This window comes from Enhydra lutris, unplaced genomic scaffold (genome assembly GCF_002288905.1).
Source record: "Enhydra lutris kenyoni isolate GAN:26980312 unplaced genomic scaffold, ASM228890v2 scaffoldscaffold75, whole genome shotgun sequence".
Taxonomy (NCBI): Eukaryota; Metazoa; Chordata; class Mammalia; order Carnivora; family Mustelidae; genus Enhydra; species Enhydra lutris.
In genome coordinates this window covers 1,730,949-1,758,753 of record NW_019154159.1, presented here as the reverse complement: position 1 = coordinate 1,758,753, position 27,805 = coordinate 1,730,949, and the positions used below count along the sequence as shown (strand labels likewise).

The following is a 27,805-nucleotide window of genomic DNA, read 5'->3' as shown; positions in this document are numbered from 1 at the left end:
AAGAGGAAAAGTCCGTTTGGGAGCAATGTTATCCCAAGGCGCCTGGAGCTGAATTCCAGAAAGCCGCCTTTGGGGAGCAGCCGCGTTACAGTGAGGCTTGTGTTGAAGGCTGCTGGGTGTTAGGGCCCGGCGTTCCCCGCCAGGAGCTCGGGTGCTCCCGGAAGATGCTGCGGACGGGTCTGGAAGTGGCCCGGAGCAAGCCGGTTAACGTTTGCCTTTCGTCGCCTTACGGGCAGTCCAGTGCCACGGTTTAGGCGAGCCTTCCCGGCCGTCCGGGGCCTCGGCATCTCCCAGCCTGCGGTGCCAGAGTGCCGGACCTTCTGTACAGGGCGGAAATGATGCCGAAAATGACCGTAATCTAAGGGCGCCTGAGGCAAGAGCGTTTGGAGCTGGGTTTTCAAAACAAATCTAAGCGCGAGCGTCAGGCCTGCCCGGTGCAGGGAGGGACTGGCCCGCCTCGGGAGTGCCGCCGCAGGGGTCAGGGTCCCCCAGCATCCGTGTCCTCCCCACCCCCACCCCCACCCCACCCCCACCCCCACCCCCACCCCCGCAAAGGGGGGTCCGAGAGGGCGGGGCGCGGGCAGGGGCTCCGCCCTGGGGCGGGGCGCGGGCGGGGCGCGTCGGGCTCCCTCGGGGTCCCCGCGGGCGGGCACTCGGGCGGCCGCGGCGCGATGGAGGCGCCCGCCGAGCTGCTGGCCGCGCTGCCCGTGCTGGCCACGGCGCTGGCGCTGCTGCTCGCCTGGCTGCTGGTGCGGCGCGGGGCGGCCGCGAGCCCAGAGCCCGTGACCCCGGCCAAGGCCCCCGGGACCTCCGCACCACCTTGCGCCCCAGAGCCGGCGGCCGCGCCGGAGGGCCCGGGGGAGCTCGAGGGGCCGGGGGAGCGAGAGGCGGCGCCGGCGGAGGCGGAGGAGCAGGCCGCCGAGGCCAAGCAGGTACGACCCGGCCCTCCTGGGCGCCCCCTCCCCACCTCGGGGCCCGTCTCCCCCTCCCCCCAGCTCAGGCGGGGCCGGGGACCGGGCTCCCAGCCTCGCGCCGACTGTCCCCCAGGAGCGCAGACCCGGCCGAGCAAACTCGCCATGGCCCTCCCCCTCCCGAGTGCCTGCGAGCGCCGAGCCTCTGGGAGTTGTGTAGTGTGTGGTGCTGGCGCTCCACTTCCCGGTCCCGGCTCCCTCCTTCCCAGGCTCGGGTCACACCCACCCCTCGCCCCGCACCCCTCCGGCCCGCGGGTTCCCGGATCCACGTGCATGTTCACGATCTGCGATGATGAGAGTTGTCTCGATAATGAAAAAATGGTCATACGTAGAAAAAAAAATGCTGATTTTTCCTGTTAAGCCAATGTGAAATCCAGACTCCAGAGCCTGTGAGGTCTCGGGGTGGGAAGCCACAGGGCGGGGCCGAAAGAAGAGGCGTGGAACAAACGCAGTCATTGTATTGTGCTTGTCAAACTGCACACGTGCTTTGGCACCTCTGCTCCGCACTTGCAGATAAGCCAGGCCTGGGGGGAGTGAAGGAGAAGGTAAAAGCTCCGCTGAGCACCCCCCCCCCGAACGGGCCCCCCTGCTTCTGCCCCATCCAGGTCCCTGCAGTCCCTGAGCTCTGTCCTGACCTCACGCCTTGCTTCCTTGCTTCGGGACATCAGGAGAGATGTGCACCCATCCCCCAGCCCTGTACACTTTCCAGTGCTGCTCTTCACACTGAGGCCTACTTGGCACCCATGAGACACACTGCCAGGATTTCAGCGCCCTTGACCGCGGCAGGCTACCTCTCGGGGCCCTGAGTCTGTTGGACCACAATGCCTTGTTCTTACTCCCGAGCCCCTCTTCCTGCAGGGGAGGATGGCTGGGACAGTAGAAGCCGTGAGCAGGCTGCTGGGAGCCCTGTCAGTAGAGTATCTGCAGCGTCCTTTAGAATTTTGCTGGACACTGTGGTTTACAGGGGAAAGAACCCTTGAGGGGAGAAGGCCATGAGGGTGGGCCAAGGCGCGGCTTCTCTTTGCCAAGTTAAGCGTGCAGGGACCCCTCTGAGCAGGCGCTTTGTTTGACAAGTGGGTGACTAATTGTGTCATGAGAGTGGATTCTCAACAGCCTGAGGAGGGCTGTTGTATTTCCCCCCACCCTGCCCCCCGGGGGCCAAGGACAGAGACTCTGCTTAATGGAGGCCCAGCTGCTCTTGCGAACCTCCCTGGCCAATGGCAGGTAGGGCTTGGGACCTGTGCTGGTGTGTTAGGTCGGGCTTCTGCCTGCACTCACAGCCTCCCGGGCCTAGGGGAGATGTGGGGGCCCTTCTCAGCTAGCCCCAGGTCTCAACCAGCCCTGCCCCCACGGTTTACACAGGGCCCTCGAAACCCCAGCAGCAAATTCTAGACAGAAGTTTGCGACGCCGCCTTAGTGGCGCTGTCAGTGTCTCGATCCCCTGGGCGACACACTTCTGAGAGAGCTTTGCACAAGGCCTGTGGGGCCCTCAGCAGTTCCAGAGCTGGTGGGCAGGACTCAGCGTCACTGGTCAGGAGCAGCCAGAGGACAGTTTTCCTCATTAGGAAAACGCTTGTCCTGTAGGGGTGAGTGGGTGCTCTGGAGGACAAAGCCCGTCACAGGGGTTCCCACATGGGGCAGTTGCCAGATGACTCTGAGAGTTGAGGCTTGGGTCTCTCTTCCCTTGCGACAGCCGGTCCCGAGATTATCCCAACATAAGCGTTACGTTTAAGTCCGTTTCCCTGCCCTTGTGGGTTCAGACCCCCACCCCTGCTGAGTTGCTGAGCCCCCCTCAATTCCAGCCAGCAAACGGTTGTGGCTGCGCCTCAGGCTTGGGGTCAGGTGCTGGGGGGGACACATACCACTGTCCCCCACTGCTCTGCCTTCCCAGTGGTGGGATTAGCCCTGCAAGCCGCCGCTATGAAATTGTCTGTATATGGATGTGGGGTGGGTGGGGGCATTTTTTGAGATCTCATTATCATATTGCTGGGCCTGGAGAGCGGTAGAAGGGCCCTGGGGAAATGAGGCGGGGGTGGGAGGGAATGGGGGGATGCAGAGCAGTCACCTTGCCTAACTAATGGCACTTCTTCTGATCCAATCATCTTTCTGCCCTGCCAGGCCCGGGAGGCCCAGGGCAGCTGCTGCTTCTGACTCACGAAGCTGATTATTGCAAAGGATCTGGGGCCCAGGGAAGCAGCCCTTCCAGCGCGGCTCTGGGTCACCGGGGAAGCGGCCCCGCTGTGCTGGGAAGCAAAGTAGCATAATGGACTGAGGCACTGGGCAGCCACTGAAGAAATGGGGGGTGATCAGCTGGCCGGGACAGGGAGGCCAAGCAGAGGACAGAGCCGTATTGTTAGAACGTCTTTCTTATTATGTCTCCTAGGGGTGAGTGTAGGGGTGGGCAGCTGAGGAAGCGTGATAGGCGCGCCCCACCCTCACAAAGAATCATGACCAACAATGTCACAAATAAGAGCTGGTCTCTTTTAAGGCCGGGAAACAGTGCCTTTGGGTGCTGATGTGTAGGCTGCGATCTTAGGAGAGCCGGGCTTCTTGCGAAATGGAGGTGTGGATTCCAGCAAGGCTATGTCAGAGGATTTCCCAAACCATGGTCAAGGTGAAAGTCAAGGGTCACTCGAATAGTGCTAGATTTACATCTGTGCCAGAACTCAGACTTCTTGGCACTCTGGGTCCTCACTCTGCTCAGCAACGGAGTAGGGACAACATCACCACACACGGAGTAGGCAGGGAAACTCGTCTAGATTAAAGACTAAAGAGACAAGACAGACAAATGCGATGCCTGCTCCTTGATTGGATTCTGGATTGGGGCTGGGGTGGGGAGCTGTCAAGAACATCTTGCAGGTAGCTGGGAGATATTTCAAAGGAATGACTTATGAGATCATTTTATTGTATCGATGCTCAATTTCATGCATGTGGTGCTGCTGTTGTGATTAGAAACATGTCCTTGTTCTTAGGAAGATGCATGCCTGGGAGGCCGGGGTGGCTCAGTCTGTTAAGCACGCGTCTGCCTTCGGCTCAGGTCATGATCCCGGGGCGGGGCGCTGGGATTGAACCCCTTGTTGCCGAGCTCCCAGCTCAGTCTGCTTCTCCCTCTGCCACTGCCTGCTGCTCCCTCCGCTTATGATCTCTCTCTCTCTGACAAATAAGTAAATAAATAAAATCTCTAAAAAAAAAATAATAAAATAAAATAAATTTTAAAAAGAAAGGTGCATGCCCAAACATTTAGGGACGACATGTCACGATTCTAACAGTGACACACATATGCACGCACGAGAGACCGGAAAGATGGCAAAACGTTAACAGCTGGTGAATTTAGGTGAAGGGTGTACGAGTGTTCATTGTTTCATTCTTCCGATTTTTCTGTAAGTTGAAATTTCCCAAAACACTGTTAGAGAGTACACTTATCTTGATGAGCACTGAGAAATGTAGAGAGTTGTTGAATCATCATATTGTACCCCTAAAACTTCTATAACACTGTATATGAATTATATGTGAAAAAAAAAAAATACAGTGTTGGAAAAAAGAAACCAGTGGGGGAATTTCTCGGGAAAGGGCTTGGTTTTTCAGACAGTCTGGTGGTGGTGGTCTGATTGAGCTGCCCAGCCTCCTTTGGCTGCCCTCACTGTGCAGCTGGACCCTGGACCTTTTCCCAGAACCCCGAGATCATGACCTGAGCCAAAGGCAGACGTTTAACCAACTGAGCCACCCAGGTGCCCCCGTAGTTCACCTTCTGAAGTTATCCTGCTGTTAGGTCCGTGCTGTGTCCCTTACCCTCACCATCGTCATCACCACAGGCGTGTCCCTGGGCCCCCCACCCCCTGCAGAGGCCACGGAACGATTTAGGAGACGGTGAATCCACTCCCGCATCATCTGTCCCGACCTTCGTGATGTCACCATGGCCTCGCTCTCTGTTCTCTTAACAAAAGCGCAGAAGCCAGCTAGTCGAGGGCCAAGTAGACATTTGGCCGTTGTTCATATCACTTCGGAATCTTGTCTCAGTCAGCTCGGGCTGCTAAACAAAATACCACAGACTGGGAGACTTAAACAGTACAGATTTATTTCTCGCAGCTCTGGTGGTTGGAAAGTCCAAGATCAAGTGCCAGCCAATTCAGTTCCCAGAAAGAGCCTGTTTCCTGGCTCACAAGACAACCGCTTTCTGGCTATGTAGGCACGTGGTGGAGAGAGAGCTCTCTGGTCTCTTCCTCTTCTTATAAGGACAATAATCCCTTCCTGGGGGCCCCACTCTCAGGACCTCATGCTACCCTCGTTACCAACAAAGGCCCCACCTCCAAATACCATCACACTGGGGCTTAGGGCTTCAACGTAGGAATTTGGGGAGGATATAGACACTCAAGTCTGTAGTAGGTCTAGTGATTTGCTGGGAAGGAAACTGGAAATAGTCCAAATGTCCATTAATTAGGACATTGAGTTAATTAGCAAGTTGGTAGAAATAAGTAAGGAAAAGTGCAGAACATAAAACAGTGTGTTCACAATAATTACAGTCATGAACATCCCCGGACAGAGGACGATGCCCAGAGCTGCGAACAAGAGTTCAGTGTTCGGAAGCGCAAGAGTGTGTTTTATGCGAAGTCATTCTAGCTCATAATTTTTTTTTTTTTCCCATGTGAGAAAGAAGTCCGGGGACTTTCCTAATGGCTCAACTTTGTTCTTTCTTCCAGAGATAGTCTTGTTTGCACACAGAAAATGTAGCCGTCGGTCAGAATTTTCCGGAAGTAGTGAAGCTGCCTAGCTCCAGAGGGAGGGTTAGAAGGGAAACGTGGAGCGTGCGCCCTTTCAGACAGTCTCTGTCTGTTTAGCCCTGTTCTTTCCCGGATGGTTGGCCTCAGCCACAGAGTGGGAGGGCTGAGACGGCCTGAGACCATTGGTGGATGTGCTTCCTGAGCAATGTCCGATCCCTGGTGGCTCAGGCATTTCTGGAACACCCTGAATCTGACCACGCTCGCTTGGCCGATGTTAGGGACAGCGCACGAAGCAGGACTTTGCTGGGGTTCAGAAGCCTCCTCCTGGAAGGGGTGCTCTACGCAGACAGAGTAGCTTGCTGCTCGGTCCGAGCCACGAAGGAGGTCTGGGATGCTGCCTTCTTGCCCTCCAGCATGGGAGGAAGAAGGATCGGTCACGTCCTCCTGGCCACGGGGGCTAAAGAACAACAAATGAGATTTAACAGGTCCAGGGGAAACCCGGTGTGAGAAGTCACAGTACCCGTTCACCTAATATTTTTACCTCCGAAGGACTTGGGAGAAGAACCTCTGGGCCTCAGTTTCCCCAAGCGGAAGGGGTTGGACTCAAACCATCTCTGATCTGTCCTAGAGCTCTTAGCAGTCATGGGCTTTCCCAGTACCACTCCTGTTGCATGGCCTCTGTGTGTCTGGCGGGGGAGAGAGTATGTGTGTGTGCACCTGTTTCTAGTATTTGCAAGGAAGAGCTCCTTGCGTTCGTTGTTAACTCTGGCCAACCTGACCTCCGCTGGAGACAACCTTAGGCATGTTCTCAGCAAGAAGCTAGCTTTGTGACCTTGGTATTACTCATGTGTCTCCTGGCCGGAGGCTGATGTACTGACGGCTCAGATTCTGAGATCAATCCCGAGACAAGCAAATCCCTCCAGCCCAGTGGTGTCCTATGAAGATTAGTAAACCCAGCTCCAGGGTCAAACCATTCTTATCTTTATTCTTCATGAAGTCTCACCAGTTCCTGTGCCCCTGGTTGAGGCTACCTTAGAGACTTTAAACCCTGGACACCCGTCTTCTACTAAGATCCTTAAAGTCGGGGCGTCTGGGTGGCTCAGTGGGTTAAAAGCCTCTGCCTTCAGCTCAGGTCATGATCTCAGGGTCCTGGGATCGAGCCCCACATCGGGCTCTCTGCTCAGCGGGGAGCCTGCTTCTCCCTCTCTCTCTCTGCCTGCCTTTCTGCCTACTTGTGGTCTCTTTCCCTCTCTTTGTCAAATAAATAAATAAAATCTTAAAAAAAAAAAAGGATCCTTAAAGTTGGTCCTGGTAAAAGTTCTTCAGCCTAGTTGGTCCCCAGCACAGCAGTTTCCTTTCCCTTCACCCTTCTTGTTCTGGTCTTGTCAGTCCACGAGCTCTTCTCCCTGTGCTCAAGCATCTCCGTTTATCCCCTGCCCCCCACCAAACCGTAGACACAAAAATTCCACCTAATTCTTGCTGATAAGGGGAGAATGTGTGTTTCTGCCCCTGGTGGTTTTGGTTTTGGTTTTTTGTTTTTTTAGTGAAGCTTTTGATGCCCTCCAAATCCTCTTTTGTAGGAACAATGCCAAAAACCGTTAATCTGATAGGATTGGATCTGGCATGCTTGGCCATGGGAGCAAGAGAGCTGTGTAGGGCTTGGAATGTGCCCTCAATGGGGATATGAGGTCGGAGTCCAGGATGGACTTTTTAGTCTGGCTGGTTGAACTTGGCCCTGCAGCCCGGCTCTTCCCTGCCCCCCGCACGTTGTGTGCTGGGCACAGTCTACACCCCATCCCCCAGCCCTGCCTCAGGAGTCAGCCTCTTCCCCAGTATTCTTCCTTTGTTCTTTGCCCATGCTGGAAGAGCTCATGCCCGTATCAAGTGGACGGCTCACTTCTAGACCTGTCTTCTAGAACATGCTGGCCCCTGTCATCATCCTGGTCAGTGGCTGATGATGCCCAGGCTCTCCTTGAGCTTGACCTCACATGGCCGGCTGGCGGTGGTTGTCCAATGAGCCCCTGGGGTCCCCTAAGACCATCATGTCTGTTAAGGGCTCTTGACTTCTGCCCACCACGCATGGCCTCGGCCCCGCCCTGCCCCCACTGTTCTTTGCCATCTGCTTAGAGTTCCTCCGTGGCCCCCCAAAGCTGCTCAGGCTGAAAGCCCACACGACATCCTTGTTTTCTTATTTTCTGGCCCAAAGTCCCTCCATCAGCGAGTCCTGTCACCTCTGTCTGCAGGCACCATCTTTATCACATGGAATCCACATCCTAGGCTCCTGCTCCATGCCCTGCGATGGCTCCCGTCACATGCAGAGTAAATTCCAAACTCTGAGCGTGGCCCCTGCGGCCAGCCCTGCCTCCGGTCCCCATTGTCCTGTACCCCCTCCGTCGCTGTCCTGGCTCTCAGACTCCCCAGGCCTGCATCCCAGCTGGAGCCCAGGGTTAGCTCTTAGCTCTGCCTGGCAGCCCCTTCCTGGCCTAGACTTCCACACGACTGTTCCTTCACCTTGTGAGCTTCTGTGTCCCTGAGCAGCTTCCGAACACGAAGTGCGCCAACCCCTACTCCAGCACGCCACCCTCTCTGGCTCTCTTCACAGCACTGAGGTCATCCTTTATGTTTGTCTCCATTGTCTGCTGCAGCAGGATGTCGGCTCCGGAGAACGGGTCTGCCACGTTCACGGCCACAGCCCCAGCTGCAGCAGCAGGCTCAGCACACAGCAGGCTCAGCACACAGCAGGCTCAGCACACAGCAGAGCCCAGCCCCTGCTTGCGAGTACATCAGCTGCGAGGACAGCAAAGAGAAGGAACAAGGCAGATGCTGCCTCCTCGTAGCACATCCTGGACAGCAGGCCGAGGCCATTTCTCTTCATGCCCCAGGCCTCGTGCGTCTTGTCTGCACGCACTAGAGCTGTGTGTCGCGCCCCAGAGCGGCAGACTGCTCTGTAAGGTGGTGAGCTCCCCGAGGCTAGAAGTGTTCAAACAGAGACTGGATAACTGGCAATGCGTCAAAGGTTTTATCAGCTAGGGTTTTGTCTTGGGTCAAAGCCACATTAGATCAGTGGTTTTCTCATATTTTTAAAAGCACGAGATACCTTTTTTCTTCTTCAATCTTAGATGGAAGTCCAGTGCATAAAGCAAAAGCAGAACTGCCCTGTGTGTGTGTGTGTGTGTGTGCGCGCGCTCCAGGCAGAGGGTCTTGGCCCTTCTCTTCCCGCCTCCCCCCTTACAGCAGTTCCCTTCCATTCCACCCCCAGTGGAGCTTCAGGGCTCTGCCTGCCGAGGCCAGGATAAAAACTGAACTCAAAACCATCCTTGCCGGGTCCTGTGGCTTCAGAGGAACCTGTGCAGACAGAGCAAGGAGGAGCACCCAGAGGTGAATAGGGGAAGGCAGACCGTGTGCCCAAGGTGACGCCAAGTTTCCACCCACCACCCCACCCCCGACCGTGGCCAGCACTTCCCAGTAAGCACTGCCGACTAACCTTCCTGAGGCAGGAGAACCTCAGAGCCGGGGATTATTTGAATTGAGCATGGCAATGGTCATCCAGAAAACATATCTTAGGGTTTTAGTAGGAAAAAAAACATCATAAAGCTGGCATTTGAAGATGTTCTCAGAGCCAGTGAGTTGGAGGAGAGTAAGGTCAAGGACATGGTGCCCTGTCGGGCCCTGAGTGACTGGCAGGAGCATGGAGAGTGGGGGCGGTCTAGAAGTCCAGGTGGAAAAGAAGCGGCAGGCTTGGATCACCATTCCCAGGCCGTGATGAAGTGTCAACGATGCTGTGACCGCAGAGAAAATCTGACGAGTTGAGAGGGGCCGCTTTCGGAGAAGAAGACGTCAGTTCCTTGTCTTGGCGGGGGAGGGGACCTTATCCAGCTGCAAATATGGATGTAGAGGTCTGGCCCCCACGTCCTTGGCCTGGAGCTGTCACTTAGGCGCCGGTGGCTGAGCTGCTGAGACACACGGGTGGAGAGAGCCCGCCGTGACCTCTGCTGGCCCGCCCTCCCCATCCAGAGCGGGCGGTGTGGGAGCTGGCACCAGCTCTGTGCCCTCTGCTCGCCTACAGCGGCTGCCTCTGAATGCAGAAGACGAACAGCCCGATTGCCTAAAGGAATCTGTCTGGAAGGGGGGGAGGGCGCCGTCAGACCCGCTGGGCCTGCGGTGGGAGCCAGGAGGGAGCCCCGCACCCGGCCGGGTCTCTGTGCAGTGGAGGGGCCTGACCCAGGCTGCGGAGGAGTGCACGGGCCCTTGAGAGCTCCCTGCTCTCTCTGCTGGCTGCGGCAGGGGAGCGAGGCACAGGCATCCCCGTACAAGTCGCCCCACGGTCCTCTCATTTCACCCTGGATTAACCGGGGGGCTTGTAGCCACAGCCCGAGTCAGCTCTGGTGCCCAGTACCAGGATCCCAGCGAGTCCTGAGTGCGAGACCCCAGGGCAGAAGCATCTCCTCGGGCAGACACAAAGATGTCTGTTTCTCTCTCTGTGTCTGCCTCTTCCCCACCCCTGTCTCCGTCCCTCTCTCTGTCTGTCTCTCCCCCTCCTCTGCTTCCGAGCTGTGTTCCGGATCGCGGGGGCAGCCATAAATGGCAATGCGCGGCTGCAGGCTCACGCTGGCTCCCAGAAGCCTCCCTCCTTGGCCTCTGGGAGCCCCTGGCCCCCGTGCTTGGCCTCTCCCCACCCCCCCGAGCCATCCCTCCACTGGAGGAAACGGCTGAGTTGGAGAAGTGTCCCGGGACATGTGAAGTTAAACTGTGGGCTCTGGTCAGTGAGGTGAGGGGTTGGGTCCCAGCACAAGACTGCTCTGGGGACCAGCCGGGATGACACTGGCTGTCGGTCCCAGAGGGTGTCCCCAATTCACGGTTTTCTCAAAACCGACTTACTTTCATTAGAGCTTGGTGTGTCGGTTTGCTAGGGCTGCCGGAACAACGTACCACAGACTGGGCGGCTCGGAACACAGACATTTCTTTTCTCCAGAATTACAAGGTCCCGATGTGGGCAGGGCCGCTCTCCCCCGAAGCCTCTGTCCCTGGCGCGCAGGTGCCGACTTCTCTCCGTGTCAAGGGGTTTTTCCATGAGCACATACACCCCTGGTGTCTCTGGCCTGTGTCCTTTCTTACAGATTTCCTCTTAAAAGGACACCAGCCAGATGGAGTTGGGACGCCCCACCGCCCGCTCCGTCAGCCTCATTTTAACAGAATTCCTTCATCAAAGGCGCTCTCTCCAAACATAGTCACAGTCTGAGATACTCGAGATTTGGAGCTCAACCTGTGAATGTGGGAAGGGACACAGTTCAGCCCACAACACAGGGTACTCTGTAGCACGCTCAGGACCGAGGGCACTGCCCAGAAATCCACAGTGATCGCCTCTCCCTGGCCTGCAGTCAGCACTCTGAGCAGTGGTCGGGTCGTGCTGCCCCAGGCGTGGTCCTAGCCCAGTGCTGTGGGGAAGTAAGCCAAGGGTAGGTGGGATTCAGACCTCCAGAGCCCCAGGGGATCGCCTTCAGCCAGGGGCAGCCAGTCCTTCCTTGATTGACTTAATAAACACTGAGCTGGAGGCCAGAGTCCCTTCACCTCCCAGTTAGGCCTGACATCTCTCACCTGCGTTCTGAACCCCCTTATTGGAGTTCCTCCTGCCTCCCATCTTGCCCTTGCTACACCATTCCACTTTCTGCTCCCAAAAGGCTGCTCTCCTCCCGTTTCTCCCCATTTTAAAGCTGCTGGGGGCCGCCTCGTTGCCTTATAATATCTCCCTGGTCGGAGCCCTGCTTCCCAACACCATACTCCCCTGAAACCACACCAAACTCTCCAGCAAGTCACTGCAGAAGCCGCGAGGCTCCCTGCCTAGCGTCCCTTCTGCGGCCTCGATTTGCCCTTCAGGCTCACCGAGCTGCCCTCGGGGCCCCTCTATTGTGTTGCTTAGACGCACAGTGTGTTCCAGAAAACATATCTTCAAAACTGCACATGCTAGAGCAGGATGGAAAGTGGGACGTGTTGCAGGAGGGAAGGGCAGAGGTGCAGCCTTGCCGACGACCGGGTTGCCCCGTACCGCCCTCCTTCATGGTCATGAACACCGGTCACCGTCTGGAGGCAGAGAGCTGGAGGGAGGCCGATGGGCCGCCACTTCCAGAAGTGCGACCATCTTTGTCCCAAGCGCGCTGTGTACCAGACCCGCCCACCCTATTACCAGTATCAGCACTTCCGTTTTTCTGTCGGGTACACATTTTTTATAAAATAAGGGCAAAATGCAATAAACAGTGTTTTGTTTAATCATGGACTCCGCTCCATTATGGTGATGTCATCTAAAAGTTCACCAAGTAACCCGGACAAGCCTGCGGTGGCGGCTTCCTGCAGTGCCCAGGGCCCAGCCCTCAGCCGCTGCGCTCTCCCGCAAGGACTTGACCTGTTCTGGCCTTGCAAAGTGGGGTGTGAGCAGTCTGTTGTGGGAGGGGGTCTGGCCGCCCTGAGGTAGTTGGTGCCCAGTGGGCCCATGGGCTTCAAGGGGCATCTTCCGAAGGAAGCGGTTTTCTGCACAGACAGAAACCAGTACGTGGCCAGCCCACACTGCTTTCCAAACTTCATCAAGTCTCCAGTAAAAAAATTTTTTTAAATTACATCCGCATATATAAAGCCACAGTGCGCCCGAAATTTTATAAAACAGTATCTCTGTCTGCCACACACATTGCGCTATTTATCTGTCATTTAATTCCGGGATACAGGGGTACCCCCAAAGTCTTCGTGCAGTTTTAGGTTTTAATAACTTGAGGAGTGTAAATGCTACAAAGTTACAGCACACATCCGTTGAATATTTACTTATTTAAATTCCTCTTATACTTAGCCTCCTGACATTTGAATGCCAAGTTTTTCATTTTAATCTTCATGCGCGCCGCATGCGCGCCGGAAGCACTGGTGGAGGAGGCCTCTCCCGTGGGCACCCTGGGGAGCTGGTCAGCCTCCTTTGAAGTCATGTCCAGGTCATCAGGTGTGTGTCAGATTGTCCTAAGATCGAAAGGCTGGAATCACAAAAGCGATCCCTCAGTCACCGAACCTCGGGCTGTGACTATTTTTTTGAATTTTGAAAATCAGCTGGAGCCATATCTAGCCCGGACTGTGGTAATTACAGGAATTTGAATGAGAAATAGCAATATATTTAAAATGAAAATAACCTCTCCAATGTCATCTTCTGGTATGTTTGTAGCTTCTGAAATTCTTAAAGCTGAAAACCACACTAAGACTTGGATTGCACATTTAAAAAAATATCAGGAGCGGGGCCCCTGGGGGGCTCAGTCGGTGAAGCGTCCACCTTCAGCTCAGGTCATGGTCCCCGGGTCCTGGGATGGAGTCCTGCGCCGTTGGGCTCCCTGCTCAGCGAGGAGCCTGCTTCTCCCTCTCCCTCTGCCTCTGCCTGCGGCTCTGCCTGCTTGTGATCGCTCTCGGCAGTCAAAACAAATAAATAAAATAAAATGTATCCATCAGTAGCGACCTCTGAATTGCTTTCCTAACCTGCCAACGGGATCGCAACCACAGTTTAAGCAACAGCACACTTCACAAGTCAAGTGCAAGATTCAAATATAGACCAGCCTCTCCCCGGGAGAGTGTTGGCAGGTCTGCTTTCACCGTGTCCCTTTGGGGTGGTGGGGTCGGCCTCCGTTCTTGACGTTCTCACCTTAGATGGCAGTTACTGTGTAGCTGTCTTCCCACCTGCATCGTGACATCCTTGTGGAAGGGACTGGGCTTATTTCTCTTTTATCTCGGTGTTCCTCACACGTAATGGGAGAATCCACCTCCTCTCCGTCTCCTTATTAGCCCTGAATGGGTTAATGGCTATTTGTCTCTCTTTTTTTCCTTTTCTGTTCCTTAAAAAAAAAAATTAGATTTCATAGTCCAGCAGATTTCAAGTTCAGCTTGTGTAGTGTTTTTAAAACATGTTAGGAGTAATTAATGCATATTCGTGCATATTATTAGGAAATCCAAATATATGGAAATGTATCAAATGAGCAAAGGGCCGCCCCTCCCCCCAAGGTAGCCCCGCCCCAAGGTGGCTCCACCCCCAATGGTAGCTCCGCCTCCCAAAGGTAGTCACTGCTAACAGTGCCTTGCCATCCTTCCAGAAAAACTTCCGTTAGCGTTTAGGAGCATGTGTGTGCACTTCCATTTTTATATTTACACCAAGAAGACTGTCTCCCTCACACTCTGCTGCTTCTTGCTTTTTCCTCTTGGTAATTTACCTGATGCATTTCTCACATCGGTTTGTACCACCGCCTCCTTTCTAAAGCACAGGGCTGCATGGCACAGGCACACTGTGATATATTCAGCCTGGTAATGTCGTAGCGAACACGTTAACCAAATATATTTACCGGTAAGACATTTCACTCTAAGGACGAACATTTCCTTGTTTCCAGTTTGCCATGTTTTCTGCTGCACACAATCAGAGCCCTTGTATAAAAACGTGGACAGATGGTTTCCCAGTCCAGAGCAGATCCCCAGAAGTGGGTTTGCGGGGTCAAAGGGGTGTCACCTTTTCCTGCCTCCCCTGGAGAGGCCTGGCCCCCTCCCCACAGGCACAAAGACGCTTTGCTGTGCAAAATCCGGGGGGCATCACGGCGGCACTCGTGGCAGCGTGGCTCCCATCTCACTGGTGCTGAGCTTGCTGGACACTGTTGCCAAGTGGAGAAGTCCTGCTCCTGCCTCCTGCCCCGCTCCTCCCAGCTGCATTTTGTGGGGTCCAGAGAGCGAGAAAGTCCCAGAAAACTCAAGGCCTCTCAGGGTTTGCCACTCGTGACTGGCTGCTTCGCTCATTATTTTGTGAGCGAGCCTGCTGCCGGCCACTCCAGGCTCCTGTCCTGGGAGCCGAGTCCCAAAGGCCCAGACGTGCTGCCCTCTCCACCAGCTGTGGGCAGCTCCCTCCTGTGTGTGCTTCCCTCGCTGAACCTGCCGGTCTGTCCGTGTTTGCCCGCTCGCTTCCCGTCACGGTTCCCTGGGCCACGCGGACCCTAAATTCCCTATAGCTGGAGAATCTGTGCGTCCCTGTCCCGCCGCCCCCCCAGCATTCCTGCAGGTTGAAGTCACTCCTTCCTCCCAAGAAGGCCATCTTGGGACACTCCTTCCCGCCATCTGTTTATTGAGACCATTCGTGGGAGAGCGCCGGCCCTGAAGGAGGTAGAGCTCCAATTTTGGGAAGATGGACGCTGAGCCTCTTAGGGGTACAAACGAGGTGCCAGGAGGCAGAGACGGAGTCTGTGCCCGCGAGTGCCACTCCCCCGTGATGGCCCAGCCTGGCCCCAGGGCCGCAGATGGCCTGCCAGCCTTCCTCTTGTGCCTTTAGTTCTACTCACTGGAGCAGGGTCGGGGGGCGGAGCGTGGGTGGGAGTCCCCGTCCCATGACCGGGACGGCCTCCAGAGGTTTTGACAGGCACCCACCCAGAAAGGGCAAAGGGACTGAGGTTCAATGGTCAAAAGCGTAGCTCCTCCGCTCACAGCCTCCCCCTTGTCATCTTGGCCACACGGTGTTTACACAGAAATCGTGCGGATTCCACCGATTCTACCAATTCTCCCCGCAGGGTGACCGTCGCCGCCCCCCCCACCCCGGTCAGGTGGCTTTCACCAAGGAGTCAGGCACCTGCAGGACGTATCAGAGGGACCGTCTCGCGCTCCGGGCGCCCGGGGCTGACTCCCTCCTTGCCTTGCAGGAGGAAGAGGAACCAGAGCAGGAGGAGGATGGCCGGGAGAGCCCACCCCAAGCAGGGCCTGAGGAAGAGGAGGGTGAGTGGGACCTGGCCTCCAGGGCGTACCCACCCCCCACCCCGGCCCGGTCGCCTTTCCTCTTTCTGTCCCCACCTTCCTGTCTCTAAACTGTGAGTTGTCTTCGGCTCTGGAAGGCCCATCTCGCCAGTAAACCAAGCACCCTGACCCTCCGTTTCCTGCCCTGCCCCCCAGCTCCCGTCCCATCACTGCTCGCGCACTTCAGTCTCTCGACAGACAACAGATGTCTCCCCTTCCATCTGATGGAGACGAAAGCCACTCACAGGGCCACTGCCCACGCGTTCTGCATGGTGACAAGCTGACTGGCCGGACCTCCCGCCATCAGACTCCCGCCCGCCAGGAGAAGGGAGCGGGAGTGACCAGGAGCATTTAAAACACTGGCCAGATTCAAACCGGACTGGGTGGACGGCAGTGGGCTTGCCCTGGGCACCCCCGGGGGCCAGTCCTCCGGACAGACAGAGACACAACCACACGTGGTCTGGGTCTCTGCTGGGCCGTCGTGTTTTATTTCTTTAAAAACACACAAACAACAAACAAAACCAACATGTCAACGTTTGTTAAGTCTGGGGGACTTATTGCTTGGACTTTTGTGTATCTTTGTTTCTTTTTTCTTTTTTATTTGACAGAGACAGTGAGAGAGGGAACACAAGCAGGGGAAGAGAAGTGGGGGAAGCAGGCTTCCCGCAGAGCAGGGAGCCCCATGTGGGGCTCGATCCCAGCATCCTGGGATCATGACCAGAGCTGAAGGCAGACGCTTAACAACTGAGCCACCCAGGCACCCCTTTTCTTTCTTTTTTTTTTTCCTTTGCCTTTTATTTTTATTTTTATTTTTTTTACTTTTGTGTGTGTTTGAAATAGTCATCATTTTTTCTTTTTAAGTGATACTGTTGCTGTGACTTTCAGCCGACAGCTGGCAGGGGCAGTGGAAAGAGAGGGTTGCAGGAATGCCCTGACCACGGCTGGTGTGGGCGTGTGGCAGGCAGCAGGGCAGTGCTGGGGGCCCCACAGCTCCCCCCTGAGGCCCCATGGGCCTGCGCTTGTCACTACTGCCTCAGAGGAGAAGGGAAGGGCAGGCAGCCGCGCAGGCCCGTGGTGAGGGAGCCTGCTCTCCCCAGAGCTTTTGGTTCTCCTCCATCATCTGTAGGTTAGAGAAGCATGGGACTGTGGCCCTGGCGTCTGTCCCTGCCTGGGTGGCCTCAGGCGCCTGCAGGGATGCCAAAAGTCGGCATCCTGTTAGTGACTTGGGGACACCGACAGGGACTAGAGTCAAGACTGCCAGTTGCCCCAGGCTAGGACGAGGGGAGGCTCACCAGCCTCACACCCAGCCCTGTGCCTCGTCAGGAGCCCTCCCCCTTATCTGACTGCTGCCCCCAGGACATCCCCCATCCCCCAGCGTCTTCCTGGCAGCTCTGACTAGGCGAGAGGGGAGGTTTATGGCCGCACCTGTCAGAGGAAAAGAGGACCAGCCCCCCGCCCCTCTGCAGTGAGCGCTCGGCTCTCAGGCTAATTGATTAGTGCCGCTCAGACGCCCTCCCTCAGCGACCTGGGGATTCAGAGAAAGCTGCAGAGGAAGTCCTGCTCCCGGGGGGCCTCCCATCCAAACCTCCAGGCCAGCAAAACTGGATGCGACTGTTATCGCTGGGTACACCACATACGACGTGACTAAGTGACAGCCTGTTCCAGCCGTTTGTTCTGCCGGCCCGAAAGCATGAGACTAATCAGACCTGCCCCATACGTGGAGACCTTGAGTCGTACCCAGCTGGCAGAATTTTTTATGTTTTATTTTTCTAAAACACAGCAACACAATGACCTTGATGTTGAGGCTAATTGGTTTTCTTTCTCTGTGGCCTCTTTCTGAGATCCGGAATCTAGCGTTGGCTGTGAGCTCATTCTGAGACCGCGGCCTCTGTGGGATTATGCCCCTCCGGCAGGCTTTCTGGGGCTTTCCTGATCCTCAAGGACTCAGGCCCCTCAGACAGCAGCTCTGACTCACTCAGAAAAGTGCCCAGATCCCCACATGCAGGCAGCCCACACCCGGTGCTGCTGGAAGCTCCCGGTTCTCTGGACCCACAAGGAATGGAACTTTCCAGCCTTTGCTTGTCAACCTGAGCAGAGCTCAGCCTGGAGGAAGAGCCGGCCAGCGGGGGGGCTGGGGTCCCCAGTGGGGAGGGATGGGAATGGATTCCTCTGTTTCTGGGCCAGGCCCCTAATCCACCGGGAGGAAGAACCAAGCCCCTCCCCCGATGATGTCCTGGCCCCTCTCTCTGCCACCCAGTGCCATCGGCCTCCTTGCTTTGCTGGATCTGTCTCCCCAGACACCGCAGACCTCAACTCACAGCACCCCCTCAACTACCGTCCGTAAAACCCTTCCTGATGCCACCCCCGCCCCCAGAGAATCTTCCAAGCAGCCCCCTCCCTCCCTCCCACACCATGTCATTTCTGCAGAGTACTCACGACCGACTTCAAACTGTATCTCACTTCTCTTTACTTGCTGTACGTTTTATTTGCTGCTAAGTCTCCAGCCCCGAGCACAGTGCTCACTAAATATTTGCAGAAAGAACAAAGAGCAAAGGAATCCTTGTGCAAATGCAGTAACTTCTTCCCAAGGCAAGGCTCTCTGGGCAGTTGGCTGGGATGAGGGGGCCATGAGAGAGGACGGTGGAGCCGGCCAGCCTTCTCCTCCGCGAGGTTTTAGAAAGAACACGGTCCCCACCACATAACATTTGGGTTCGGAATTTGCATCCAGAACCTTCCTCCGTCAGCCCAGAGAGCAGCTGAATCCGAGGGGCCCAGGCGTTTTCCTCCCCCGCTGGGCCCACATCAGCCTGCTTGATCAAGCCGGACAGCCGCCAGCGGGAGGCCGGGGTGGCCTGGGGCGGGGTGGCCTGGGGCAGGGTGCCCAGGAGTTTGAGATTCCTGGCACTGGAGTGACAGAGTGGTAAACTCTCCAGAACAGAACTGAAGAGGTCTGTGCCTGCATGGGAGGGCGATTTGCTGGCCTCTGCATTTCCCATACTCAGTTCTTTACACCTTCATGGGAATTAGACAAGACAGGTCATTCTGTCTCGGCCAGAGACAGAATGCGGGGCAGCTGGGGTTGTGTGCCCTGCACCTGCTGGGCTGAAGGACCACTTCAGGGCCTCACTTCCAAGGGGACTGTCTCCTCTCTGATGCTCAGCCCAGGGCGATGCTCTGGGGTGCTTTCCTCTTCTGTCCTGCAGCCCGCGCCCGTGTGCCCAGCACTTGCCCTTGCTCCCTGTCTCACAGTCCTGCTTCCCTCTGCCCAGACCTCTGGTGTGCCCTCATCAGGCCTCGAGATGGTCTGTTTGTTCTAAGGCAGCTAGGAGTCTTTCCTCAGGGGCTGGCAGATCCCAGCACACCCTCTCAGTAATACGAACCAGTTTTGATGCCCGAATTCAAGATGGTGTGGGAATGCCACAACACTCCCATGTCCTACCGTGGGCTGGATGCGTTGTTCCAGATTTCTAATCACTGGCAGGCAGCCCCAGGCCCTGGAGCTGGAGGACTCCAGCAGGAGGCTTGGGAGTCCCTGTGCCGTCCCAGGCACCCTCCTGCCCGAGGAGAGGCAGGGAGCCCAGCACCCTGGCCCAGCCTGCTCCCTCTGGTGTGAGTCGCCAGTAGTAGTGGGGGGCCTCAAAGACGAGGGTGGACCATCCTCGCAGGCAGCAGCTCGGCGGGAACCTTCGCCAGAGAGGGACAGCCAGACAGACCTGTGGACAGCTCAGCCCAGTCTGGGAAGGGAACCATCATTTGGTGGACGGAGCTGTGCTGTTTGAGGAGGGGACTGATTTCTCCCCAGCTGTTACAATTTTGTCTCCAGATCCCCATTTGGAGTTCCTCAGTGGCCGTGGGATTTCACAGAAAGGCTGTGGGAGGAAGCCCTGTCAGGCGAGAAGAAAAGTCGCCACCCCCCTCTCTGAGGCCTGGCAGCACCTGTGCGGGCCCTGGGGTGGACGGGGGGCGGGGTGAGACCCCCTCTGGCCGAGACGGCCCTTTTGAAACTAACAAAAGGGGAAGGGGACCCTGAGTCTGGAGGAGGCCCCCCAGCACTCAGACCCTCCCGCTGCCTCTGACCCCGTCTCCTCTCTGCAGGGGGAGAGGTCTTCTCCTTTAAATACAGCCCTGGGAAGCTGCGGGGAAACCAGTACAAGAAGATGATGACCAAAGAGGAGCTGGAGGAGGAGCAGAGGTAGGGCCGCAGAGCACCTTCCTCTCCGGTCACGGTCATGGTCACGGTCCCGTGGTGCAGGGGGAGAGCTAAGGGTGCGAGCCTGCGGCAAGCCCCTGCCCCAACCACTGCCACGCCCCCACTTTGGGTTTAGGGGTTCTTTCCTGTCCCGGCTGTCGTCAGCCAGGCTCAGTTCCCCCCCACCGAGACAGTCCCCTTGGGGTGCTCCGGGGGTGGGGGGAGGAGGGGAGGGCGGCTGAGCCCCTCTTACGCCCGCCTCCCTGCCACTCAGAAGGGAAAAGCGAGAGGCCAGGAGGCGGCCGTTCCCTCCCAGGGCGAGTTCCTGACAAAACCAATCTATCACTTGAGACCAGGCGATTCTTCCTGCTCATCCACTTGGCAGCTCCCCTCCCCGCTCCCTCCCACCCCTCCTGCCCAGCGTCTGCGGGTCCGTCTGCATCTGTTCTGCTCCACGGGGCTCCCACACAATGGCAGCTGCCTAGCTTCTCAGTTTTAGAACTGGGGCCCCTCCGCCTCCGCCGGACACCCACTGCGCACCCGTGGGCCTCCCTCCATCCCTCCAGGGTGCTAAGGAATGCTCTGGAAGCAGCAGGACAGCTGGGGAGAGAAGCGGTGCTCAGACCCCCAGCCCAGCTGTCTCCTGCACGCTGCCGGCCGGCCTGGGGCCTGGCGCGCTTCGGTTCAAGCTGGAATCGAAACAGGAACCCAGGCTGGGCTGCTAGGGTCACAGGGAGCAGGAGGACGTATTCGAATGCATAACTCTAACAGCCTCATTGCGGCTGGCCACGCCACTCGGGGTCCCTCCAAAGTCAGAAGCCGCTTTGCCCACGAGAATCCCCATTTCCCCTCTGTCAACTGTCCCCAGCTCCTCCAAACCCGGCCTGGAAGGCTCTTCCCCTGGAGCAGAGGGGTGGCGGTGTAGGCCCAGCCTGAGGAAGACCCGGAGCAGGGAAGGTGGCCTCCCGCGGATCCGCGCCCCTCCCTAGGTGCTGGTGACACTGCCTCTGGGTGTGACCCCGTTTGCTGCCTTTATATTTCAGGATTGAGCTGACCTCTGACCTCACTTCCCTGTAGCAAGTTCCTTAGGTCCTGAGCCACACATATTCTTGCAAATCCTTTTGGTAAGGAGATTGAGGCCCTAGACCAGTGGTGCTACCCTCCCCCTGTCTGTTAACGTGTTCCCAACATGACTGACCCAGTTTAAACCTCCCCTCCTCCGCCGCCTTCATTAACCAGTTGGTACATTCCGGGCACCAGCACGGGGGCGGGGTGGGCGCCCTGTGACTCGGTCCCCCTCCCAGGGCTGCAGGGTTCTGGGAGCCCAGGGGACCGAAGTCCCCGGTGGGCCTCACGGACCCGCTGGTGGGGAGCTAGCGCCCCCTTGTGAGGCTGGGGCCGAACTGTCGTCCCCCTTGGGAACCTCTGGGTGTCGCCCTGCCGCTTTGTCCCGCCCTAAGAAAGCCTCATGTGGCAAAAAAACAAAAAACAAACAAAAAAAAACCCTGTGCTCCTGAGTGGTGGGACAGGCAAGTTTTCCGGGGCAGAGGAAGGGGTGGCCGAGTGCGGTCCTGTTCAGTAAGCTCAGTGTGACTGCAACACGGCCACTCTTTCCGTTTCCTGTGGTCTGTGGCAGCTTCCACGCCCCTGTGGCCAGGGCGAGTCGTTGCAACAAAGACCACGTGGGCCACAGGACCCAGAAGAGTCAGTATCGGGCCCTTTACAGAAAACACGTGCGGCCCCTGGGTTAAGAATAGGGAGGGCGGGGTGCCCTTGAGGTCCCGCAGAGGTCCCTGTGGACAGAGCTGTGGCCGGGACAGGCCTGATTCCCAGGGCTCGGGCAGGTGCTCCCTGTGGCCATGAGGAGCCATTGAAACAGGAAGGACGGGGAACGGATGCCAGGCCTTAGGCTGCGGGGTCGGATGGCCACCGACCCTGGGCTCCGAGCCAGAACTGCGGGAAGAGGGAGGGAAAGTCTGTCCTCTGTCGTGTTTAGACAGCAGACTCCATCGGCCAGGGGGCTCTTTCCCGAGGGGGCTCGTGGGGAGGGCTTCTCACACACTGATTGACATTTGGCTATTCCGTGAGGTGGAGACTGTGCCCCGGGGCTTCTCTCGGGGAGAAGGAGGCTGTGCCCCAAGTGGAGAAGGAGGGGCCGGTGGACGCCATGGCCCTTAAACACAGTCCTCGCTCAGTGTGGTGCTGTCCTCACCGGGTGGAGCTGGAGTTCATGTCCATTTTCATGCCTGCCCTTCCCAGCATGCTCCCCGCGGCTGCTGGACGCATCTGCCTGTGCCGCCTGCCTGCCTGCCGCTCCTGCCCCTGCACGCGGCCAGCCCACGTGGCACTGCATGGGGCTGCTTGACCACACCCCTCCTGCAGCCGCTTCTGTCCCTCTCGTGGTGATGCTTGGGGTTGCAGAGGCTGGCGCGCTGGGCTCCTTGTCTCCACTGACAGCACGCTAGTTCCCGTGTGGCCCGGGAGCGCCGGTGGGTACAAGTGGGTTCTGGTCCCAGCTGAGGGTAGGACACTGCCCTGGAATTGCAGTGTGGAAACAATACGTCTGTTACTGTCCAACCACTGAAACCACAGGCCAGCGAAGTGTGCTTTCTTCTTTGCCTGTCAGATTCTTTCCAACCAAACGCTGCCTGTTTCTAATTCCTCTCCTGGCACTCTGGGTCCCAGCTGAGTTGCAAGTAAATGCCGCAAATCCCTGACTTTAAAAACTTCTCAACTCAGCCAACAGAAGAGCAGTAGGCTGAGCCCGGGGCCTCAGTGGTCACGTGATCCCGCATCCCCTAAAGCCTCACTTCATAAATTTTCAGGGCATAGCACTTAGGAAGCGGGACTAAAATCAAGACCCCAGATCGTTCCTCTGGTGTTTAAATGGACATTCCCATCCTTGGACTCACTCGCAGGTCAGCTTCCTTCTGCCCGAGGGGCTGAACACGGTCGGGTTTGCGAATCCAGAGCCTGTCGCCGCCCAAGGAAGAGCGTGTTCTGTCACAGCCTGCCCCCTCCTTCGGGGCTTCTCCTGGGGCTCAGGGCTCATGGCCCCCTTGGCCTTGCCATGCCTGGGTGGCGGGGGTGTGCGTTCCCACCGCAGTCTCTCTGGGAGGGGCCGCATCCAGCTTCCGAGCGTGGACGGGACAGTGGGCTTGCCGGCTGCTGACGGCTCCTCTGGCTCTCAGAGCTTGGGAAGCTAGTGATCTTGGCAGGAAAAAGAAGAAGCACCTCTGCCCACTCCTGTCCTTGTACACCATCTGTTCTCCCCACCTTCTGGTCCAGAGGAAAGTGTAGACCAGGAAGGCTCTGATACACAGGAACCTGGGACCCCAGTACCCACTCCCATTCTGAAGGTCCTCAGAATGTCCTGACCTTTCTGGAGGGGGACACGACTGTGGTGGAGGTGTTTTGTACTGCATCACAGGCAGGGGGTGGGGAAGAGGCGGGGGAACCCAGGCTGTGGGATATCCTGGCCTCTGCAACCTGCTGAATCCGCCAAGGCTTGGCCAGTGTTAAGGTCTAGAAACACGCGAGACTCTGACCTCCAGGAGAGGGCGCCGGAGGGACAAAATCAGATCCCCTGTGATCCCTTGATGAGTCCGTGTGCTGCTGGGTGTCATTTAGAAAAGGTGGATGTCCATCCTAGGGTGTCAGTGTCCCCAGCGGGGACAAAACCCTGCCGGCAGGAATAGGGAGTAGCCGAACTTGACAGGATGGGCCCAGTAAAGCACAGAGCCAAAAATCAGAAGTGCCCAGTGTCTAACCTAGAGTCTGCCCTGCCCACCTGCCCAGAGAGAGTGTCTGCCCTGCCCACCTGCCCAGAGAAAGGGTCTGTGCTGCCCACCTGTCCAGAGACAGCATCCGCCCGACCTAACTCAACAGTAGTTCATGGACTCCGGACTCATAATGGGGTGTGGCAGGCTGCTGAGGTCCTGTGCAGAGCCAGGCCAGCTCTGGGGAACAGAGTGTCCTACTGCAGGTGGCAAGAAGCAAACTGCCCCGTGACCGAGAAACCAGTGTCCAGCATCTGCAATCCCAAACATCCTCCTCCTCATCCCCGTTTCCCGTGTCCTCCCCCACAATACTTGTTAGATGGAAGAAGTAAAATACATGATCTTTTCTCCCTATTTCTCTTTACAGAACCGAAGAATAATGAAGTTATCCTTAGCCTCCTGCTAAAGGCTTTTCCTTTTGGCATCTAAAAAGCTTGAGAGATAAAATGGAAATCCCCAGAGCAGAGCCATACAGGCTCTGGCCAGCATAAATCCGCGGGGACCCAGACCCTCCGTCACGACCTGCCCCTTGGCGGGGAGGGTGCTGGGAGTGCCTTGGCCCCCCCACCCCAGGGTAGAGGTGTTCCTCCCAGTTGGTGTGGATTGCTTGGTTAAGCCAGGGTTTTGTAGACTTTGGTCTTTCTTATCGCTGAACCCTGCTCTCCCCTCACCCTTCACATCTGTGATGTCCCCAGTGACAGACACCTTGTCATTGCAAAACCATTGTAGCTTCCTTCCAGTGCCTCCCCCTACCCTCTACTGGCCTTCTCCTTCACTGGAGCCAAAACGAGAAAGACTCTGAGGCATTCCAGACAGCTGAGGCCAAGCTCCTTCGCTCTTAGCCGGCTCTGGGGTGGCTGACTGTCCTCCTTTCTCTGGGGGCCCACTTCCCTCTTTCTGGCTGGCTGGCTCGGTGGCAGGGGGCGAGGGATGCCATGTTGATGGTCCCAGAGCAGGGAACAAGTGCCAGCCCCATATCTGTGTTGCCCTTAGTCTCTGCAATCCGGTCGTCTTGGGGCTCAGGGGCCTTTTCCCTGATGCTCTTACCAGCTCAGCCGAATCTCCACCTTCCCTTCGGCAGAAGCAGTAGGAAGAGTGAGCTTGAAGTAGATTTCTGGACTGTGCCGTTCCCTAGAAGGTGTCCTAGACAGATCAGAATTTCACCAGATAGTGAGAGCAGTCCCAGATCCGTTTCTTGGAGTTTTATACTGGACAGTATTTATACTGTATGAGACTAATTGGCAGTTTTTAGATGTGTTGGTTAAAACATTTTTTTTTTTAAGCAGTAAGTTTATAGAGAAATTTTTTGCCATTTAATGGAAGGCCAGGATGCCTACCCCTGGGGCATGTTACATTCCCAGTGACCTCCTCCTCTGGGCCTAAAAGCTTAGGTTTGGGGGCGGAGAGCAGACCAGGCAATAGTGGGTAAGCCACGCTGAGCCACGGAACGAGGAGATGTATGCTTGGTGGCACATAGGTCCCCACACAGCAGTAAGAACGGCCCTGCCCAGGCTGGGATCTTACGGATCCAGTAAGTAGGTGACTCCCTCCAGGTTAGTTATCTAACTAGTTAGTTGTCTCTTCCTGCAGGGCCTTGTAGGAACCAGGCCTTACTCCTGATAGCTTGGATCTGTGTATTCGGCCTTTGTTCAGCCCAATAAACTTGGAGTAGATGATCTCGGTTACTGTGTGTTTCTTCAGTTTTGCTTTGTTTTTAAAAAATAATCTCCTTTGAACCCATTAAAATTTGAGCTCTCTCTCACTTTGAATGCCTGTTGCTCTCTAACCATGTCCAAGCCATAGGTCCACCCCTGTTAAAAGTGCCCAAATGCCACAGCCACCAAAAATATCTGAGAATCTGTGGTCGCTCGGGGTGGGGAGATGCTGATTTCAACCAAGGAGCTCAACACACCCCCTTTCAGTTCTCAGTGCTGTCTTCGGACGGTGGGTACCAAACACCTAGGGCATGCTCCTTCTCCTCCAGACAGGCAAACGGACCGTAGAAAGCACATTCCCGGGGTGACAAAGAGAGGCTGGGGTTCGGGACTTCAATATTTGAGTTTCTAGATGCTGCTGTAGCCAGAAAACCAACTTCTGGATGGGAGACATGGGGTTCCCATGGAAGGAAATCTATTGAGACGCACATGTAAGACCAGATGCTCAGACCCCAGCCCGGCCCCAGGCAGCGTTCTGGGTGCTGGGTGACCGGAGGTTGTGCCAGAGCCCAGCCACGTGGGACCTGCCTGTGTCTGTGGCATTGCCAGCTGCAGGTGGAGGTTGAGAGGGCCCAGGAGCAGGGTGTGGTGGCCCGGAGATACTGCAGAAGACAGATGCCAGCCGCGCAAACAGCTGGCACGGGACCAGAACCTCAGACAGTCCCTATTTTCTGAGGCAGTCTTGCCCCACCCTTTCCAAATGTTTGCGCTCCTGGGAGTTGCCCTGTGCTGGTCAGATGGCGTGGCGGAGCCTCACAAAGACAGCAGCCTGTGCGGGCCGGTCTATGGCAGGAGGGGCAGGGCCCCCGCTGGCCATAAGGTATCTGCGCAAATCAGGAAAAGGAAAAGCTGCTGAGCTCCTTCCTCTGGGCAGTGAGACCCCACGCCAGCCCTGAGTCAAGCCCCTGTGTGCCCCTCCACGTGCGCCCCTCCATCTCGGCCGGCCATGGTCTTTGTCCTCATCCCTCTAAACTGAGGCTCTTGCTAACCTGTTTCTTCAGGGGCTCGCTCTCCAGCCACCTAACAGAACGGGCCTCTCCCCGTTACCTCCCCCGACACGCGAGGTCAATGCTCAAAGGGGGCCCAAGGGGAAACAGGGGCACCAGAACCCACACGGTCACTCGGGTCCCCAGACCTTCAGGGAACACCCAAGACATAGAGCCGGCTTTTAGAACCTTCCAGCTGAGGTCGCTGAGCTTTGAGTGGGTTTTGGTGCGGTTTGATTTTCTTCTTGTCCTGGAAAGCAGACTCGGCAGTAGCGGATAGAGCAGGGCCCCCCAGCGCCCCTGCCGCCCTGGGCTCGGAGCACCTTTCTCCTCTCTGTCCTCTCTTCCCCACAGAGTGCAGAAGGAGCAGCTGGCAGCCATCTTCAAGCTCCTGCAGGACAACAAGGAGACATTCGGGGAGATGTCCGCTGGCGACGTGCAGGAGCAGCTCCGGCTCTATGACATGTAGGCGGCCTTCATCCGGCGAGGTCCGGGCCCTCCCATGCAGACGTCAGCAGGCTCCTTCCCTCCCCCAGACATAGCTGTAGAGATGGATGGCACCTGATGGCGCAGTTCCCACAGCTTGGTCCTCCTTTTATAGGAAGCGGGATCGCTGTCGTCAGAGTTAGATGCATTTGCTAAGAGAATGCTCCCCGCAGTTCCGGAGGCTTCCAGAAAGCCTTCTGAGGCAGAATGAGGGGGCAGCGTTGTTAGGCTGGACACCCAGACAGCAGGACCTGTTACCCATCTTCTGCACGGCGCCCCCAAATCCTTTCCACACCAGGTATGGGCAGGTGGGGGGGGAGGGGCACTGTGCCCAGGGATGTGAGCTGCTGCCTATCCCAGGCTCTGAGCGTGCTTTTAGCAAAAACCCTAACTCAACACCTCAACACTCACCTTCCATGCTGGAACTGCTCAGTGCCCTCAGAGCTGGGACCCGCGAAGAGCCCTCCCATTTAAGCATGACACTGACTTCCCACTTAAGGAAGGGAGGCTCGTTTGAGTGTTTATAACACACCCAGCCCTGTGCCCCCTGCTAGAGAGAGACATCAAAGATACAACATGGTGCCCGCCTGTAAGGGAGACGAAGGTCTTCCGGAGAAGACAGCCATGTGTGCAGGGAAAGGGCCTTTCCACAGATAGCACGCCGGAAAACACCAAAATGGCCTGATGGGGACAGTGTCTGGGACAGCTCGGGGGCTCCGTAGGTTCCTGGGGTCAGCCAACGTGGGATGAGGGGAATACAGCGGTTCTTTCGTGCTGCACAGGCCGTTTCTGTTCCATTAGCACGAAAGCTCATAGCAAATGGAATTAGAGAGGGTCTGGTGAGGAGAGAACCTGCGAAGTTCTTATAAATATTTTGTATTTGCTGGAATAAAGCTAAATCAATACAGTGAACTCAAAGAAGCAGTGGCCTTTTGCGCACCTGACATTAGTGATGGTGGGAGTGAGTCCCTCTCCTTCCTTCCTCTCTCGCTCCGGGCTGGAGTTCTCGGGCGCCTCCCTCCTGTGGCCCTGACTCCGTTTGCTTCCTTGCTGACAGTCTGCACGGAACGAGGGGCTGGTCTCTGCGTTCTAGCCTAATGTCTGTGGTTCTTTCTTTGTTAAAAATCATCTTTTTGTCACTGCCCTTTTTTTTTTTAATCTGATTTTAAGAGTTCTTTCTTCCCTTT

General features: G+C 56.6%; 1 protein-coding gene across 3 annotated transcripts; it reads left to right on the top strand.

Annotated features, from left to right (window-relative positions):
* The first annotated feature begins 653 nt into the window (after positions 1 to 653).
* On the top strand, positions 654 to 27,530 carry LOC111160294 (matrix remodeling associated 7). Of its 3 annotated transcripts, XM_022523249.1 has the most exons (5): positions 654 to 932; positions 15,373 to 15,445; positions 19,559 to 19,655; positions 20,696 to 20,776; positions 23,799 to 25,111. In XM_022523249.1, the coding sequence occupies exons 1-4, from the start codon at positions 672 to 674 to the stop codon at positions 20,727 to 20,729; spliced, it is 465 nt and encodes a 154-aa protein (XP_022378957.1). In that variant the 5' UTR covers positions 654 to 671; the 3' UTR covers positions 20,730 to 20,776; positions 23,799 to 25,111. The 3 variants fall into 3 exon arrangements, with proteins under 3 accessions (XP_022378957.1, XP_022378956.1, XP_022378958.1); XM_022523248.1 differs by lacking the exons at positions 20,696 to 20,776; positions 23,799 to 25,111 and adding an exon at positions 26,487 to 27,530; XM_022523250.1 differs by lacking the exon at positions 20,696 to 20,776.
* Positions 27,531 to 27,805: the final 275 nt, after the last annotated feature.